Source organism: Oncorhynchus nerka, linkage group LG9b, assembly GCF_034236695.1.
Source record: "Oncorhynchus nerka isolate Pitt River linkage group LG9b, Oner_Uvic_2.0, whole genome shotgun sequence".
Lineage (NCBI taxonomy): Eukaryota > Metazoa > Chordata > Actinopteri > Salmoniformes > Salmonidae > Oncorhynchus > Oncorhynchus nerka.
This window is the reverse complement of record NC_088424.1, coordinates 12,557,799-12,572,497: the sequence shown is the minus strand read 5'-3', so window position 1 is coordinate 12,572,497 and position 14,699 is coordinate 12,557,799. Positions and strand designations below refer to the sequence as shown.

Here is a 14,699-nt window from a genome sequence, read left to right as displayed (position 1 = left end):
ATGGTTTGTCCTCTGACAAATCAACTGTAAATGTCGGTGTTCCTCAAGGTTCCGTTTTAGGACCACTATTGTTTTCACTATATATTTTACCTCTCGGAGATGTCATTCGAAAACATAATGTTAACTTTCACTGCTATGCGGATGACACACAGCTGTACATTTCAATGAAACACGATGAAGCCCCAAAATTGCCCTTGCTAGAAGCATGTGTTTCAGACATAAGGAAGTGGATGGCTGCAAACTTTCTACTTTTAAATTCGGACAAAACAGAGATGCTTGTTCTAGGTCCCAAGAAACAAAGAGATCTTCTGTTGAATCTGACAATTAATCTTAATGGTTGTACAGTCGTCTCAAATAAAACTGTGAAGGACCTCGGCGTTACTCTGGACCCTGATCTCTCTTTTGAAGAACATATCAAGACCATTTCAAGGACAGCTTTTTTCCATCTACGTAACATTGCAAAAATCAGAAACTTTCTGTCCAAAAATGATGCAGAAAAATGTATCCATGCTTTTGTCACTTCTAGGTTTGACTACTGCAATGCTCTACTTTCCAGCTACCCGGATAAAGCACTAAATAAACTTCAATTAGTGCTAAATACGGCTGCTAGAATCCTGACTAGAACCAAAAAATTTGATCATATTACTCCAGTGCTAGCCTCCCTACACTGACTTCCTGTCAAAGCAAGGGCTGATTTCAAGGTTTTACTGCTAACCTACAAAGTATTACATGGGCTTGCTCCTACCTATCTCTCTGATTTGGTCCTGCCGTACATACCTACACGTACGCTACGGTCACAAGACGCAGGCCTCCTAATTGTCCCTAGAATTTCTAAGCAAACAGCTGGAGGCAGGGCTTTCTCCTATAGAGCTCCATTTTTATGGAACGGTCTGCCTACCCATGTCAGAGACGCAAACTCGGTCTCAACCTTTAAGTCTTTACTGAAGACTCATCTCTTCAGTGGGTCATATGATTGAGTGTAGTCTGGCCCAGGAGTGGGAAGGTGAACGGAAAGGCTCTGGAGCAACGAACCGCCCTTGCTGTCTCTGCCTGGCCGGTTCCCCCCTTTCCACTGGGATTCTCTGCCTCTAACCCTATTACAGGGGCTGAGTCACTGGCTTACTGGGGCTCTCTCATGCCGTCCCTGGAAGGGGTGCGTCACCTGAGTGGGTTGATTCACTGATGTGGTCATGCTGTCTGGGTTGGCGCCCCCCCTTGGGCTGTGCCGTGGCGGAGATCTTTGTGGGCTATACTCGGCCTTGTCTCAGGATGGTAGGTTGGTGGTTGAAGATATCCCTCTAGTGGTGTGGGGGCTGTGCCTTGGCAAAGTGGGTGGGGTTATATCCTTCCTATTTGGCCCTGTCCGGGGGTGTCCTCGGATGGGGCCACAGTGTCTCCTGACCCCTCCTGTCTCAGCCTCCAGTATTTATGCTGCAGTAGTTTATGTGTCGGGGGGCTAGGGTCAGTTTGTTATATCTGGAGTACTTCTCCTGTCCTATTCGGTGTCCTGTGTGAATTTAAGTGTGCTTTCTCTAATTCTCTCTTTCTCTCTTTCTTTCTCTCTCTCTGAGGACCTGAGCCCTAGGACCATGCCCCAGGACTACCTGACATGATGACTCCTTGCTGTCCCCAGTCCACCTGGCCGTGCTGCTGCTCCAGTTTCAACTGTTCTGCCTTATTATTATTGGACCATGCTGGTCATTTATGAACATTTGAACATCTTGGCCATGTTCTGTTATAATCTCCACCCGGCACAGCCAGAAGAGGACTGGCCACCCCACATAGCCTGGTTCCTCTCTAGGTTTCTTCCTAGGTTTTGGCCTTTCTAGGGAGTTTTTCCTAGCCACCGTGCTTCTACACCTGCATTGCTTGCTGTTTGGGGTTTTAGGCTGGGTTTCTGTACAGCACTTTGAGATATCAGCTGATGTACAAAGGGCTATATAAAATAAATTTGATTTGATCTGTACACAGCCCATCTGTAAATAGCCCATCTGTAAATAGCCCATCCAACTACCTACCTCATCCCCATATTTGTTTTGTTTTTCTGATCTTTTGCACAGCAGTATTTCTACTTGCACATCCTCATCTGCACATCTATCACTCTAGTGCTAATTGCTAAATTGTAATTACTTTGCCACTATGGCCTATTTATTGCCTTGCCTCCCTCCTTACTTCATTTGCACACACGGTATACATCTTTTTCTATTGCGTTATCGACTGTACGTTTGTTTATGTGTAACTGTGTTGTTGTTTTTGTCGCACTGCTTTGCTTTATCTTAGCCAGGTCGCAGTTGTAAACGAGAACTTGTTCTCAACTGGCCTACCTGGTTAAATAAAGGTAAAATAAAATTAAAATAAATAATAAAATGAAAATGGATGGCCCTCCCTTCAGCAATATATGTAGTATTTTACCTAAATCCTCCCTGAACGCTTAAAATTTGTCCTTTAAGCATGATATGACATTAGAGGTATTTTGAAAGTTGTGGGTTTGCAGACCACTGTGGAAAAGAGTAGGGGTGTAGGAAAAGCATTGCATGACTCGATCATTGTATTTGCCGGATAGAGAAAAAATAGCCTTTTATAAACATTTCATGCAATTCTAATTAATTTTACATATTAGCATCATATTTTTTTATGCCACACAGATTACCAAAATTACAGGCTATGAATGGACAGACAGATAGGCCTATGTGTTAATCTTATTATATTTCTCTAATGCCAAATCGGTGTGTTTTGTTTGCAACGAAACTGTCCCTGTTTGCAAATAATTAGGAATCTGAGCATGTTACTTTCAAAAGTTAGGCCTACCCTTCCACCCTAGAAAGAGTAGGCCTACCAACGTAGAAAAATGTAAGCTTTAACTGCTGGCTACTCTTCTTCCATGGCTTAACTCAATGAGAGGTTCCATTTTTTCTCCTCCAAAATCTTACGCTAACAAGGGGTAGGCCTGTGCTTCTTGGCCATTTTCTTCAATAAAAGGTAGACATACCCCCTCAATTTGAGTCTTGGTTTTAATGTAACTGTCATACCCGAATCTTTTTCACCTATCCTTGTGATTGTCTCCCCTCCCCTCCAGGTGTTGCCCATCTTCCCCATTATCCCCTGTGCATTTATACCTGTGTTCTCTGTTTGTCTGTTGCCAGTTCGTCTTGTTTGTCAAGACAACCAGCGTTTTTGTGTCAGCTCCTGCTTTTCCCGTCTCTCTTTTCTCGTCCTCCTGGATTTGATCCTTGCCTGTCCTGACCCTGAGCCTGCCCGCCTGACCACTCTGCCTGCCCTTGAGCCTGCCTGCCGTCCTGTACCTTTGCCCCACCTCTGGATTACCGACCACTGCCTGACCTGACCCTGAGCCTGCCCTGAACCTTTGCCCCTGTTTCTGTAATAAACATTGTTACTTCGACATGGTCTGCATCTGGGTCTTACCTTTATCCGGATAGTAACAGACCTTCACTGACAAGGAGGTAGGTTATTTAAAGAGTGCATGGTGGGTGGAGGAATTGACCGACAAATCTATGGATATAGCAACCTATAGCCTAATTTAATCTGTAAAATAGGAAGGCATGCCTCTTATTTCTTAAATAGGAAGAAATAGGCTCCAACACAAAGTCTTGTTGTTGTTAGTAAAGTCTAATTCAAATGAAGACGGTTGCCAACTCGAATTTGCCTACTTTCAGCAACATTAGCTGCCCGTTTCTGATTGATTGTGCTGTGGCTGCTGCGTCAAGTTTTAGCAGCACAACGTTCCTTGAATCTGGCTTATTGAGAGGTCAATAACTCTGATAAATACATAATGGGTAGAATTTTGTTTTGTTTTTAATAAAATCAATTATTGTATTAGAAAGCTTTCAAAGTTGAGCTTCTCATCTTTGCGCTCTTCCTTCTCAAACGGAACAGAACATAAAGTATAGGCTAGTCCACGTGCAATATTTTTTAGACTAGGCCTAATTTTTTGGGATGAAGACTTTCACTCCTCCTGAACTGCCACTGTAGGCTTACACGGCGCCATTGGATGGCAGCACACAAAAAGGGTTTTGATCAGCAAGAGCAGAGCAGCCCGGGGCTCAGGGTTGGAATATCCATTGAAGTGTGTAATGCAGTTGTATTTACACCATCCCAGCAGCTATCTTAGAAATATATCATTTTGCTCTGTGCTTTGCTTCCCAGAGCATGCACTTCGTAGCCCATAGCCTAGGCTATGGATCATTTGACTTGAGACAACACTAAATAGCCTATAGGCACATTTGATATTAAGCGGAGAATCAGATATGAGGGACGGCATCGGGCACATATCTATTTAATATCTAGCAATTAATTCTAAAACACTGAGAAATATTGACATTTTATCAATTACAAATTACATGACCCTCCCCTGGACTAGATTATAAAAATACTACACCTTCCCCTTGACTGAAATTGAAAAAGCATGACCCTCCCCTGGACTAGATTATAAAAATACTACACCTTCCCCTTGACTGAAATTGAAAAAGCATGACCCTCCCCATTTTCCTCCATGTAACCATTCTGTAAATGTTGATCCATCCATAAGATGCTGGAAGAATTGACACAAGCAGAGAGTCTCTGCACTCGTACGGTCGATGCGAACGTTCGATTAAAGTAGTGGCAGCAGTAAAACAAAAAACTGTCCAGTCCAGTACCTGTGAGTTCTCCCAGCGTCCCATGCTCCGCCAGGTGTTTTCTGTATAGTGTCTTCAGCACCTTGGCACTACCAAACCTCTTGAAGCGACACTTTACATTGTTGTAGTACCACTCCAGGGACTGGGTCTTCAGAAGCCTGGCACGATGACAACAGAGAGGAGAGAGAAAGGAGGACTGATTAGATGTGGTGATATTACAGTGCTTCAGGAAAATATTCACTCCCCTTGATGTTTTCCCTGATGTTGTGTTACAGCCTGAATTTTAAATGGATTAAATTGAGATATTTTTGGGGGTCACTGACTTACACACAATACACCATAATGTCAAAGTGGAATTATGTATTTAGAACATTTTACAAATAAATGAAAAGCTGAAATGTCTTGAGTCAATATGTTTTCAACCCCTTTGTTATGGCAAGCCTAAATTAGTTCAGGAGTACAAGTGTGCTTAACAAGTCACATAATAAGTTGCATGGACTCTGTGTGCAATAAAAATGTTTAACATGATTTTTGAACGACTTCCTCATCTCTGTACACCACACAAACAATTATCTGTAAGGTCCCTCAGTCAAGCAGTGAATTTCAAACACAGATTCTATTCAGGGACTATTTTTTTGGGGGGGGGTTGTAACTTTTAGGACGATTCCATTCCATTGTTCTGGGTAAGGGCTAAGGCATTCTGTGACCTCTACTGTCATAACTTTATAGGGTGTGTATGGGCTTTGCGTGTGTGACCACATATACTGTACCTCTGAATCAAGGGGACCATGGCCAACACACACACACACACACACACACACACACACACAGATCCCTTGTCCTCATCTCACTATGTTGAACATCTGCCAACTTATTCTAGGTAGGAGATCTCTGATTGTAGACATATCTATTTCCCTTGAATCGATTGTCTATTTCCTCCCCAAAGGACACTGGTTAACCCTAACCCTATTTCCCTAACACTAAACATAACCCAAACCTTAAATCTTAAACCTAACCTTAACACCTAACTCTAAACCTAATCCTAACCCTAATTGTAACCCTAACCCCTAAACCTAACCCCTAACCTTAAAATAGCCTTTGTCTTTGTGGGGACTTGAGAAATGTCACCAACGAGGGAGAATTTTCCTTTGTTTTATACTCTCCTTTTGGGGATTTCAGGTCCTCATGAGGATAGAAGAACAAGATCACACACAGACCCACACACACACCTTGTCTGCCAGGGAAATCATCTTAATTCTAGCTGCGTATGTAGGTAAACAGTCCACAGGTCTAAATCCTACAGTGGAACAGCTGGTCCAGATTTTACATGCCTTCTGTCTCCTCCTGTACAATCGCAGTTAATGACCTGCCAATGACCTGCTCAAATCCCATTATTAGTCACATACACATGTTTAACAGATGTAGTGAAATGCTTGTGCTTCTAGCCCCGACAGTGCAGTAATATGTAACAAGTAATATCTAACAATTACACAACATGTACCCAATACACACAAATCTAGTAAAGGAATGGAATTAAGAATGCTAATTCCGGAACACTGTCAACCAATGACACACTGACTGATATACAAATAATAATGAGTATTTATTTATGATGCAAGGTTCTTTGTCGATCAGTCAGTCAGCAGTCAGTCGTCAGTCGTCAGTCGGCTCTATCATCTCTTGAACCCTCTCAGCCAAAAGCCTGCTTTTCTCTGTATACTCTCAGCCAGAGGTCTTCACGGATTCAGTTGTACCCGAATACCCGAGAGGGTCCGGATTCTGAATTGTAAATAATGTCACAGGTCTGGGTCGGATCTGATATGATTGTCACGGGTCTCGTTATGTGTCATTTTAAATGACTTGTCTGTCATAGAGCCTCCTTGTGGGGCAGAAGTTAGGAGATATCTAATCAATGGAAGATGTAATTAAGATGACGGAGTTAAAAGTTAAATGAGGAGGATAGTCTACAATGACCAAGAGCCAACAGACTGCTGCTTTATATTCTGAATGGAGTTGTTATTTGTAACTATGAGATAGTGCATGCACTACAGCCTTTTCTGCTGCTTCCCTCATTCGGATCGGACCGGGTCTGGATCTGAACAGGCCTACACGGAATGGGTCTAGTGTTCCTCGGGTACTTTCGGAACGGATCTCTCTATAAAAAAATACATGAAAAATGATGCATATCGGGTCCGGCTGGGAAAACCCCAGGTCCACTTTCGGAACAGATCCAACTTATTTGACATGTGAAGACCTGTACTCTCAGCTAATTAGGCTACCCTTCACCTGTTGCTTCCTGAACCCAGTCAGCCAATGACACACGGTCTCTTGAACACTCTCAGCCAATAGGCTGCTTTCCACTGCACACTCACACAATCAGTCTTCACCTGCTGCCTCATATAGACTCTTAGTCAATGAACTACGAACCCCTGTACACTCTCAGACAATCAGACTTCACATATTACTCCCAGCCAACCGTTGCCAAGGTTGACTCACTTACAAAGGTCCCGTTTACACCTGGTAACATGGGACCTTTGTTCTGATTGTGCCCACATTTCTAAACAGGTGTAGACAATCAAAAGACAGGTTGTGATCAGATTGAGATCAGATCTTCCTGCCCACCTCCGGAGGTAGTCAGATACACACTTGTTCTGGATAGCTTACAAGTGTATATGAATCTGGACAGTGAATTCTATAAATCATCATTAGACTGGTGCTAGTGTCAAACGCACATTCGTTGGCAATTTCGACTTGTAAAAGCCAGCAATCCGCTATTTTACAACATTTGCACCAGAGTTGGTAATGTATCTGTCTAACATCAGCTCCATTGCGCTGAGGTGGGAGAGGTGGAAATATTTGAGGTGTAATATGCTCCAATGTGACAATTTCAGTCAGCACAACTAGACTGACCAAAAGCTGGTTTTAGTGGTGACACAATTGTTGAAGGCATTGATTTTGCCAACGGGAGGCACACACAAGTAACCTTATCAGTAGCGTACATCACCAATGTTTTATGAAAATATCACGAACAGCAAAACAGTCAACAGATATTCCCCTTTTTAATTTAGATTGGACATATATACATGTACACACTGTATATTTGTCCAGATTCTGTGAAAAGTTTGGACTCATTTGCGCGATGCCCATTGCATGAAGGATGTCAGTGACTGTAGGAACCCTGTTTAGGAGCATCAATTTATTTCATTAAAAAGACTGATATTGTTTTTTTGTTTATTATCTTCAACTTTACTCTGAGGGACGTAACTGTCAAATGGCGGGGATTTCGATTGCTGTCCATGCTGCTGAATCCGCTTGTAGGCTGTTCATTTGCCTGGCAAAGTCACTATTGGCCATATCAACGGCGATGATAGTCATATCAAAACTCCATAGTCTATGCTGTCTTATTATTATATGCCCATGGGGCGCAATTATGGTTCCTGTAGCCTAACTCTATTTAGACATACTGTAGCTTATTTAAAACAAGTCGTTTTTTAGTTTTATTAGAATTTGATTCAAATTATTCACTCTCTTTTTAGGTCTAATCAATGGTGACTTATCTTGCTAATTGGCAATGTTTGGCCCATGGCTCATGATGCGTTTTATAGTTGGCCTACATAAGTGTGAATGTTATGTTTAACAATATATTTCCATATTAAAGCCATGCAATTACTTAGAACAATGTGGACTGTTCAATGTATTAAAAAAATATGGGATAGCCTTACATTTTGGCATTTTGTTTATGTAGGCTATTTAACAAACTAGGTTATAATGGACTAACATTGGAGCTGATAACAGAAGACCGTAAATACACAACTTGAAGCAACCACATATTTAGCCAGGGTAGGACCAGGACATCTATTCACAATGCGGACACAGAGGACAGATAAGAGGCACATTTTGGTACTATGTATAGACACATGTCTGAAAATGTGGGCACAATCAGAATGTGGACAAGATCAGGACACAGAACCCATGTTAGCGCCAGGTATAAACAAGGCCAGAGAGATGCCGGACAAGTCATGCAGGGCAACTAGCATAGCCTACACAGTTCTTCTGCATCCTGCCTCGTTGAACAGACTCACTAAGACATGAAAGCACCACCTGTAGTGCAGCTGCTAGTCTCTCATGACAGTCAAAATCAACTTACTGGGCAGACCATGCAATAATTAATTCTGGGTGCCAAAATGATGCACCTGCATTAATTTGATTACTCTGTTGTCGCATATATTTTTCCTGTGCAGCAGGAAATTTAAATTGTAATGTATTTGAGATTTAAAAAGGCTTCTAAAGTTTGTAATTTTCACTTTAAAATGTCAAAGCATTTACCAACCCCTACAAAAATGTCCATGAATTATAATCCACATAATAATTCACATTTCCTGTTGTTGAAGTAATTTTTTCCTGCTGTGAGAAACTGGTCAAATTAAAGTAGTACTGTACATATGTAGAGGCATTGAGTTCTGGAGGAGCACCAACCCACTTCAGCCACAGTTGATGCATTTAATACAGTTGGTCCACAGAGAATCAGAAGTGTTCGACATCTTCAGAGTGCAGTAGCCAATTGTGAGGATGAGGTTTTAAAATTGATTAAATTGAGATTGTTTGCCATAAGCCTACACACAATGCCCCATAATTTCAAAGTAGAATCATGTTTTTAGAAATGTATATTTTTTATGAAAAATTAAAAGGTTAAATGTCTTGAGTGAATAAGCATTCAACCCCTTTGTTCAGGAGTACAAATGTGCTTGACTAGTCACATAATAAGTTGCATGGACCCACTCTGTGTCCAATAATAACTCATCTCTGTACCCCACACATACAATTATCCGTAAGGTCCCTCAATCACGCAGTGAATTTCAGACACAGATTCAACCACAAAGACCAGGGAGTTTTTCCAATGCCTCACAAATAAAGGAGACATTGAAAATCTCTTTGCGCTTGGTGAATTTATTAATTACACTTTGGATGGTGTATCAATACACCCAGTCACTACAAAGATACAGGCGTCCTTCCTAACTCAGTTGCCGGAGAGGAAGGAAATCGTTCAGGGATTTCACCATGAGGCCAATGGTGACTTTAAAACAGTTACAGAGTTTAATGGCTGTGATAGGAGAAAACTGAGGATGGATCAAAAACATTGCAGTTACTCCACAAAACTAACCTAAATGACAGAGTGAAAAGAAAAGTCTGTATAGAATAAAAATATTCCAAAACATGCATCCTGTTTGCAACAAGGCACTAAAGTAATACTGCAAAAAATGTGGCAAACCCATTCACTTTTTGTCTTGAATACATAGTGTTATGTTTGGGGCAAATACAATACAACACATTACTGAGTACCACTCTCCATATTTTCAAGCGTAGTCGTGGCTGCATCACGTTATGTGTATGCTTGTAATCCTAAGAACTGGGGAGTTTTTCAGGATAAAAAAGAAACGGAATGGAGCTAAGCACAGGCTAAATCCTAGAGGAAAATCTGGTTCAGTCTGCTTTCCACCAGACACTGGGAGATTAATTCAACTTAATTCACCTTTCAATAACCAAATCTACACTTTAATTTCTTATCAAGATGACAGTGAATGTTCCCGAGTTACAGTGTTTACTTAAATCTACTTGAAAATCTATGGCATGACCTGAAAATGGTTGTCTAGCAATGACCAACAACTAATTTGACAAAGCTTGAAGAATTTTGATAAGAATAATGGACAAATGTTGCACAATCCAGGTGTGGAAGCTCTTAGAGACTTACCCAGAAAAACTCGCTGCCAAAGGTGCTTCTACAAAGTATTGATTCGGGGATGTGAATACTTATGTAAATGAGATATTTCTGTATTTTATTTTCAATCAATTTGCTAAAATTACAACAACAACAAAAATGTACTTTGTTATTATGGGGTATGGTGTGTAGCTGGGTAAAATAATATATTTAATCAATTTTGAATTCAGGCTGTAACACAACAAAATGTGGAATAAGTCAAGGGGTATGAATACTTTCTGAAGATATCTATGAGTGTCTGATACACAGTGTGAATACGAGCCTATATCATAAGCTATAATATTACAAAAGAGACCAACCATTGGCTTAGTATTTACAATTTCTAGATGAGCGTGTCTTAAGATATTTACTGTATGCAAAGCAGTATGGCTCATGAATAATAAATTAGGTTAATGAGTGCTTCAACACAACACAGAGGTTGTGGTCCCTGTGGAATGATGTGATTTAACCTAACCATTACTGGACAACCCAGGGTAAGCTCAATTAACTGGTCAACATTAATATGCACATAGTAGCTTGCCCATGAACAGTACTGCATGACCACAATATGTCTTGAACAGAACGAAATATCAAATCAATGGGGAGAAGTGTGGCTTTAGTTAAAACCTTTACCAAAGATCAGTGTTACCTAAAGCAAACAAACTGCAACACTTCTAGTCAGAGAGACTTATAGGGTCATAACTATATGACCCTATTTTGCGTTTGCTTAAAATATGTGTCTCTAGGCCTACACGGGTGATAAACTTAGTAAATGTGCGTCTCTAGGCCTACACGGGTGATAAAGCTAATAAATGTGTGTCTCTAGGCCTACACGGGTGATAAAGCTAGTAAATGTGTGTCTCTAGGCCTACACAGGTGATAAACTTAGTAAATGTGTGTCTCTGGGCCTACACGGGTGATAAACTTAGTAAATGTGTGTCTCTAGGCCTACACGGGTGATAAAGCTAGTAAATGTGTGTCTCTAGGCCTACACGGGTGATAAACTTAGTAAATGTGTGTCTCTAGGCCTACACGGGTGATACACTTAGTAAATGTTTGTCTCTAGGCCTACACGGGTGATAAACTTAGTAAATGTGGGTCTCTAGGCCTACACGGGTGATGAACTTAGTAAATGTGTGAGTGGTAGTTGCCATGTTGAGGTCCGACAGTGTGTGTGCATGTACAGTATGTTGCATAGTGAATACAAACTAAGTTGACACAGGCGATGTACAGGTGTCATAGACAGTGACGTCTGAGAGAGGAGACTGTGGAGATTACATGTGTTTATGACAGTGTGGCTACCTGACATCTCCAGTACTAAATACATGTTAGTCACTGAGGTCGAAGGCTTAACACAATCTCACACAGCCGATGAAGACTGTCACTGTCATTCACCATTGGCAAATAGGCTAACTACAAAATGCACACACACATAGACACACCCACACACATAGACACACCCACACACATTGATACACCCAAACACATAGACACACCCACACACATGGACAATTCTATGACAGTCTTCCATTTCCTCTCCAATCCACCATCCTACGACACCTCCTCCCACTTTCATCCCCGCTTATACCTGTACACAGAATCACACATTCCTCCATCCCCACTGACCTCCCTTTCTGACACGCAGAGCAGACCCAGGCTTTGTCCTTCTTGCTGTAGGAGCGGCAGGTCTTGCAGACATTGTACTTGCAGTCCAGACACGGGCGCTTGGGGTTGACCAGGAAGGTGAATGGAGAGCAGCAGCGGATGCAGCAGCGCTCGTTGAAGCGATGCTGCCGGGAGAGGAGGGAGCAGCGACTTCCCTCCTCATCCAGCTCCTGCTTCAGCTCACTGAGGGAGGATGATGGAGGGGGGGGTTACGGGGAAGAGAGGATGAGGGGGAGAGAGGATGAGTGAGAGGGGGAGGGTGATTTCCACCAACTGAAGTTATCTAATAGGATTTTGGGGGGGGAAATAATAGTGTAAAATTATCAGCTGTACAGGAAGACTTGTGTAAGGGCCAAATTGTAGAGGAGGAACTTCTTGATGCAATTAAAGCATTTTGTTCCAGGGAAAACTCCAGGGCTGTATGGCATACCAGTTGAAGTATATTAAACCTTTTATAGTCTACTCAATGATACATTATTAGCATGTTTTAACCACTCCTATACAAGTTGTCAGCGATCAGGTACTCAGCAAGGTTCCGTTTTGGGACCACTATTGTTTTCACTATATATTTGACCTCTTCGTGATGTCATTCGGAAACATAATGTTAACTTTCACTGCTGTGCGGATGACACACAGCTGTACATTTCGATGAAACATGGTGAAACCCCAAAATTGCCCTCACTGGAAGCCTGTGTTTCAGACATAAGGAAGTGGATGGCTGCAAATGTTTTACTTTTAAACTTGGACAAAACAGAGATGCTTGTTCTAGGTCCCAAGAAACAAAGAGATATTCTGTCGTCTCAAATAAAACTGTGAAGGACCTCGGCGTTACTCTGGACCCTGATCTCTCTTTTGACGAACATATCAAGTCAGATTCAAGTACAGCTTTTTTCCATCTACGTAACAGTGCAAAAATCAGAAACTTTCTGTCCAAAAATGATGCAGAAAAATGTATCCATGCTTTTGTCACTTCTAGGTTAGACTACTGCAATGATCTACTTTCCGGCTACCCAGATAAAGCACTAAATAAACTTCAGTTAGTGCTATACACGGCTGCTAGAATCTTGACTAGAACCCAAAAAATGTATCATATTACTCCAGTACTAGCCTCTCTACACTGGCTTCCTGTTAAGGCAAGGGCAGATTTCAAGGTTCTACTGCTAACCTACAAAGCATTACATGGGCTTGCTCCTACCTATCTTTCCGATTTGGTCCTGCCGTACATACCTACACGTACGCTACGCTCACAAGACGCAGGCCTCCAAATTGTCCTTAGAATTTCTGGAGACAGCTGGAGGCAGGGCTTTCTCCTATAGAGCTCAATTTTTATGGAATGGTCTGCCTACCCATGTGAGAGACGCATACTTGGTCTCATCCTTTAAGTCTTTATCAAAGACTCATCTGTTCAGTAGGTCCTATGATTGAGTGTAGTCTTGCCCAGGAGTGTGAGGGTGAACAGAAAGGCACTGGAGCAACGAACCGCCCTTGCTGTCTCTGCCTGGCCGGTTCCCATTTCTCCACTGGGAATCTCTGCCTCTAACCCTATTACGGGGGCTGAGTCACTGGCTTACTGGTGCTCTTCCATGCCGCCCCTAGGAGGAAGGTTTTCTCTTGCCTCTCTCTCTCTCTCTCTCTCTTTTCAACTCTCTAGAGACAACAGGAGCGGTAGAGATCCTCTGAATGTGATCGGCTATGAAAAGCCAACTGACATTTACTCCTGAGGAGCTGACCTGTTGCACCCTCGACAACCACTGTGATTATTATTATTAGACCCTGTTGGTCATCTATGAACATTTGAACATCTTGGCCATGTTCTGTTATAATCTCCACCCGGCACAGCCAGAGGAGGACTGGCCACCACTCATAGCCTGGTTCCTCTCTAGGTTTCTTCCTAGGTTTTGGCCTTTCTTGGGAGTTTGTCCTAGCCACCGTGCTTCTACACCTGCATTGCTTGCTGTTTGGGGTTTTAAGCTGGGTTTCTGTACAGCACTTTGAGATATCAGCTTATGTAAGAAGGGCTTTATAAATACATTTGATTTGATTTGTTATGAGAAGTTCTGATTTCACTATGACTGAAAAAGAAACCAGGTAGTAAGTACAAAGATGCAGTATATCTAAAAAACCGGAGGCCCCTTACACTTCAGTGCTGTGATGCAAAAATCCTAGCAAAGGTGTTGTTGGATATTATTCATCCTGATTAGACAGGTATTTTAAATGAACGATAAAGTACTTAAAACAATAGAACACTTTTAATCTATGAAACCATATCTGGTATTCTTGTGTCTCGCCCTGACCCTAGAGAGCCTTTTTATGTCTCTATTTTGGTTTGGTCAGGATGTGATTTGGGTGGGCATTCTACGTTCTGATTTTCTATGTTTTCTATTTCTTTGTGGTATGGTTCTCAATTAGAGACAGCTGTCTATCGTTGTGTCTGATTGGGAATCATACTTAGGCAGCCTTTTCCCCTGTTGGTTTTGTGGGAGGTTATCTTTGTTAGGGGCACGATAGCCCTGTTAAGCTTCACGGTTGGTTTGTATTGTTTATTGTTTTTGTCGGCGACATTTATCTTAAATAAAAAGAAATGTATGCTCACCACGCTGCGCTTTGGTCTACTTCCCATGACGATCGTGACATCATGGAAGATT

At 41.9% G+C, this 14,699-nt stretch overlaps 1 protein-coding gene across 4 annotated transcripts in view; it reads right to left on the bottom strand.

Annotated features, from left to right (window-relative positions):
- myripa (myosin VIIA and Rab interacting protein a) overlaps window positions 1–14,699 on the bottom strand; it is a 57,374-nt gene that overhangs the window by 29,184 nt on the left and 13,491 nt on the right. For all 4 annotated transcript variants that reach the window (XM_065013337.1, XM_065013334.1, XM_065013336.1 and 1 more), the window contains exons 3-4: window positions 12,016–12,237; window positions 4,656–4,792 (exon numbers count right to left, since the gene is read on the bottom strand). In XM_065013337.1, coding sequence (XP_064869409.1) covers window positions 4,656–4,792; window positions 12,016–12,237 — 359 coding nt within the window. The remainder of the gene's footprint in view (window positions 1–4,655; window positions 4,793–12,015; window positions 12,238–14,699) is intronic.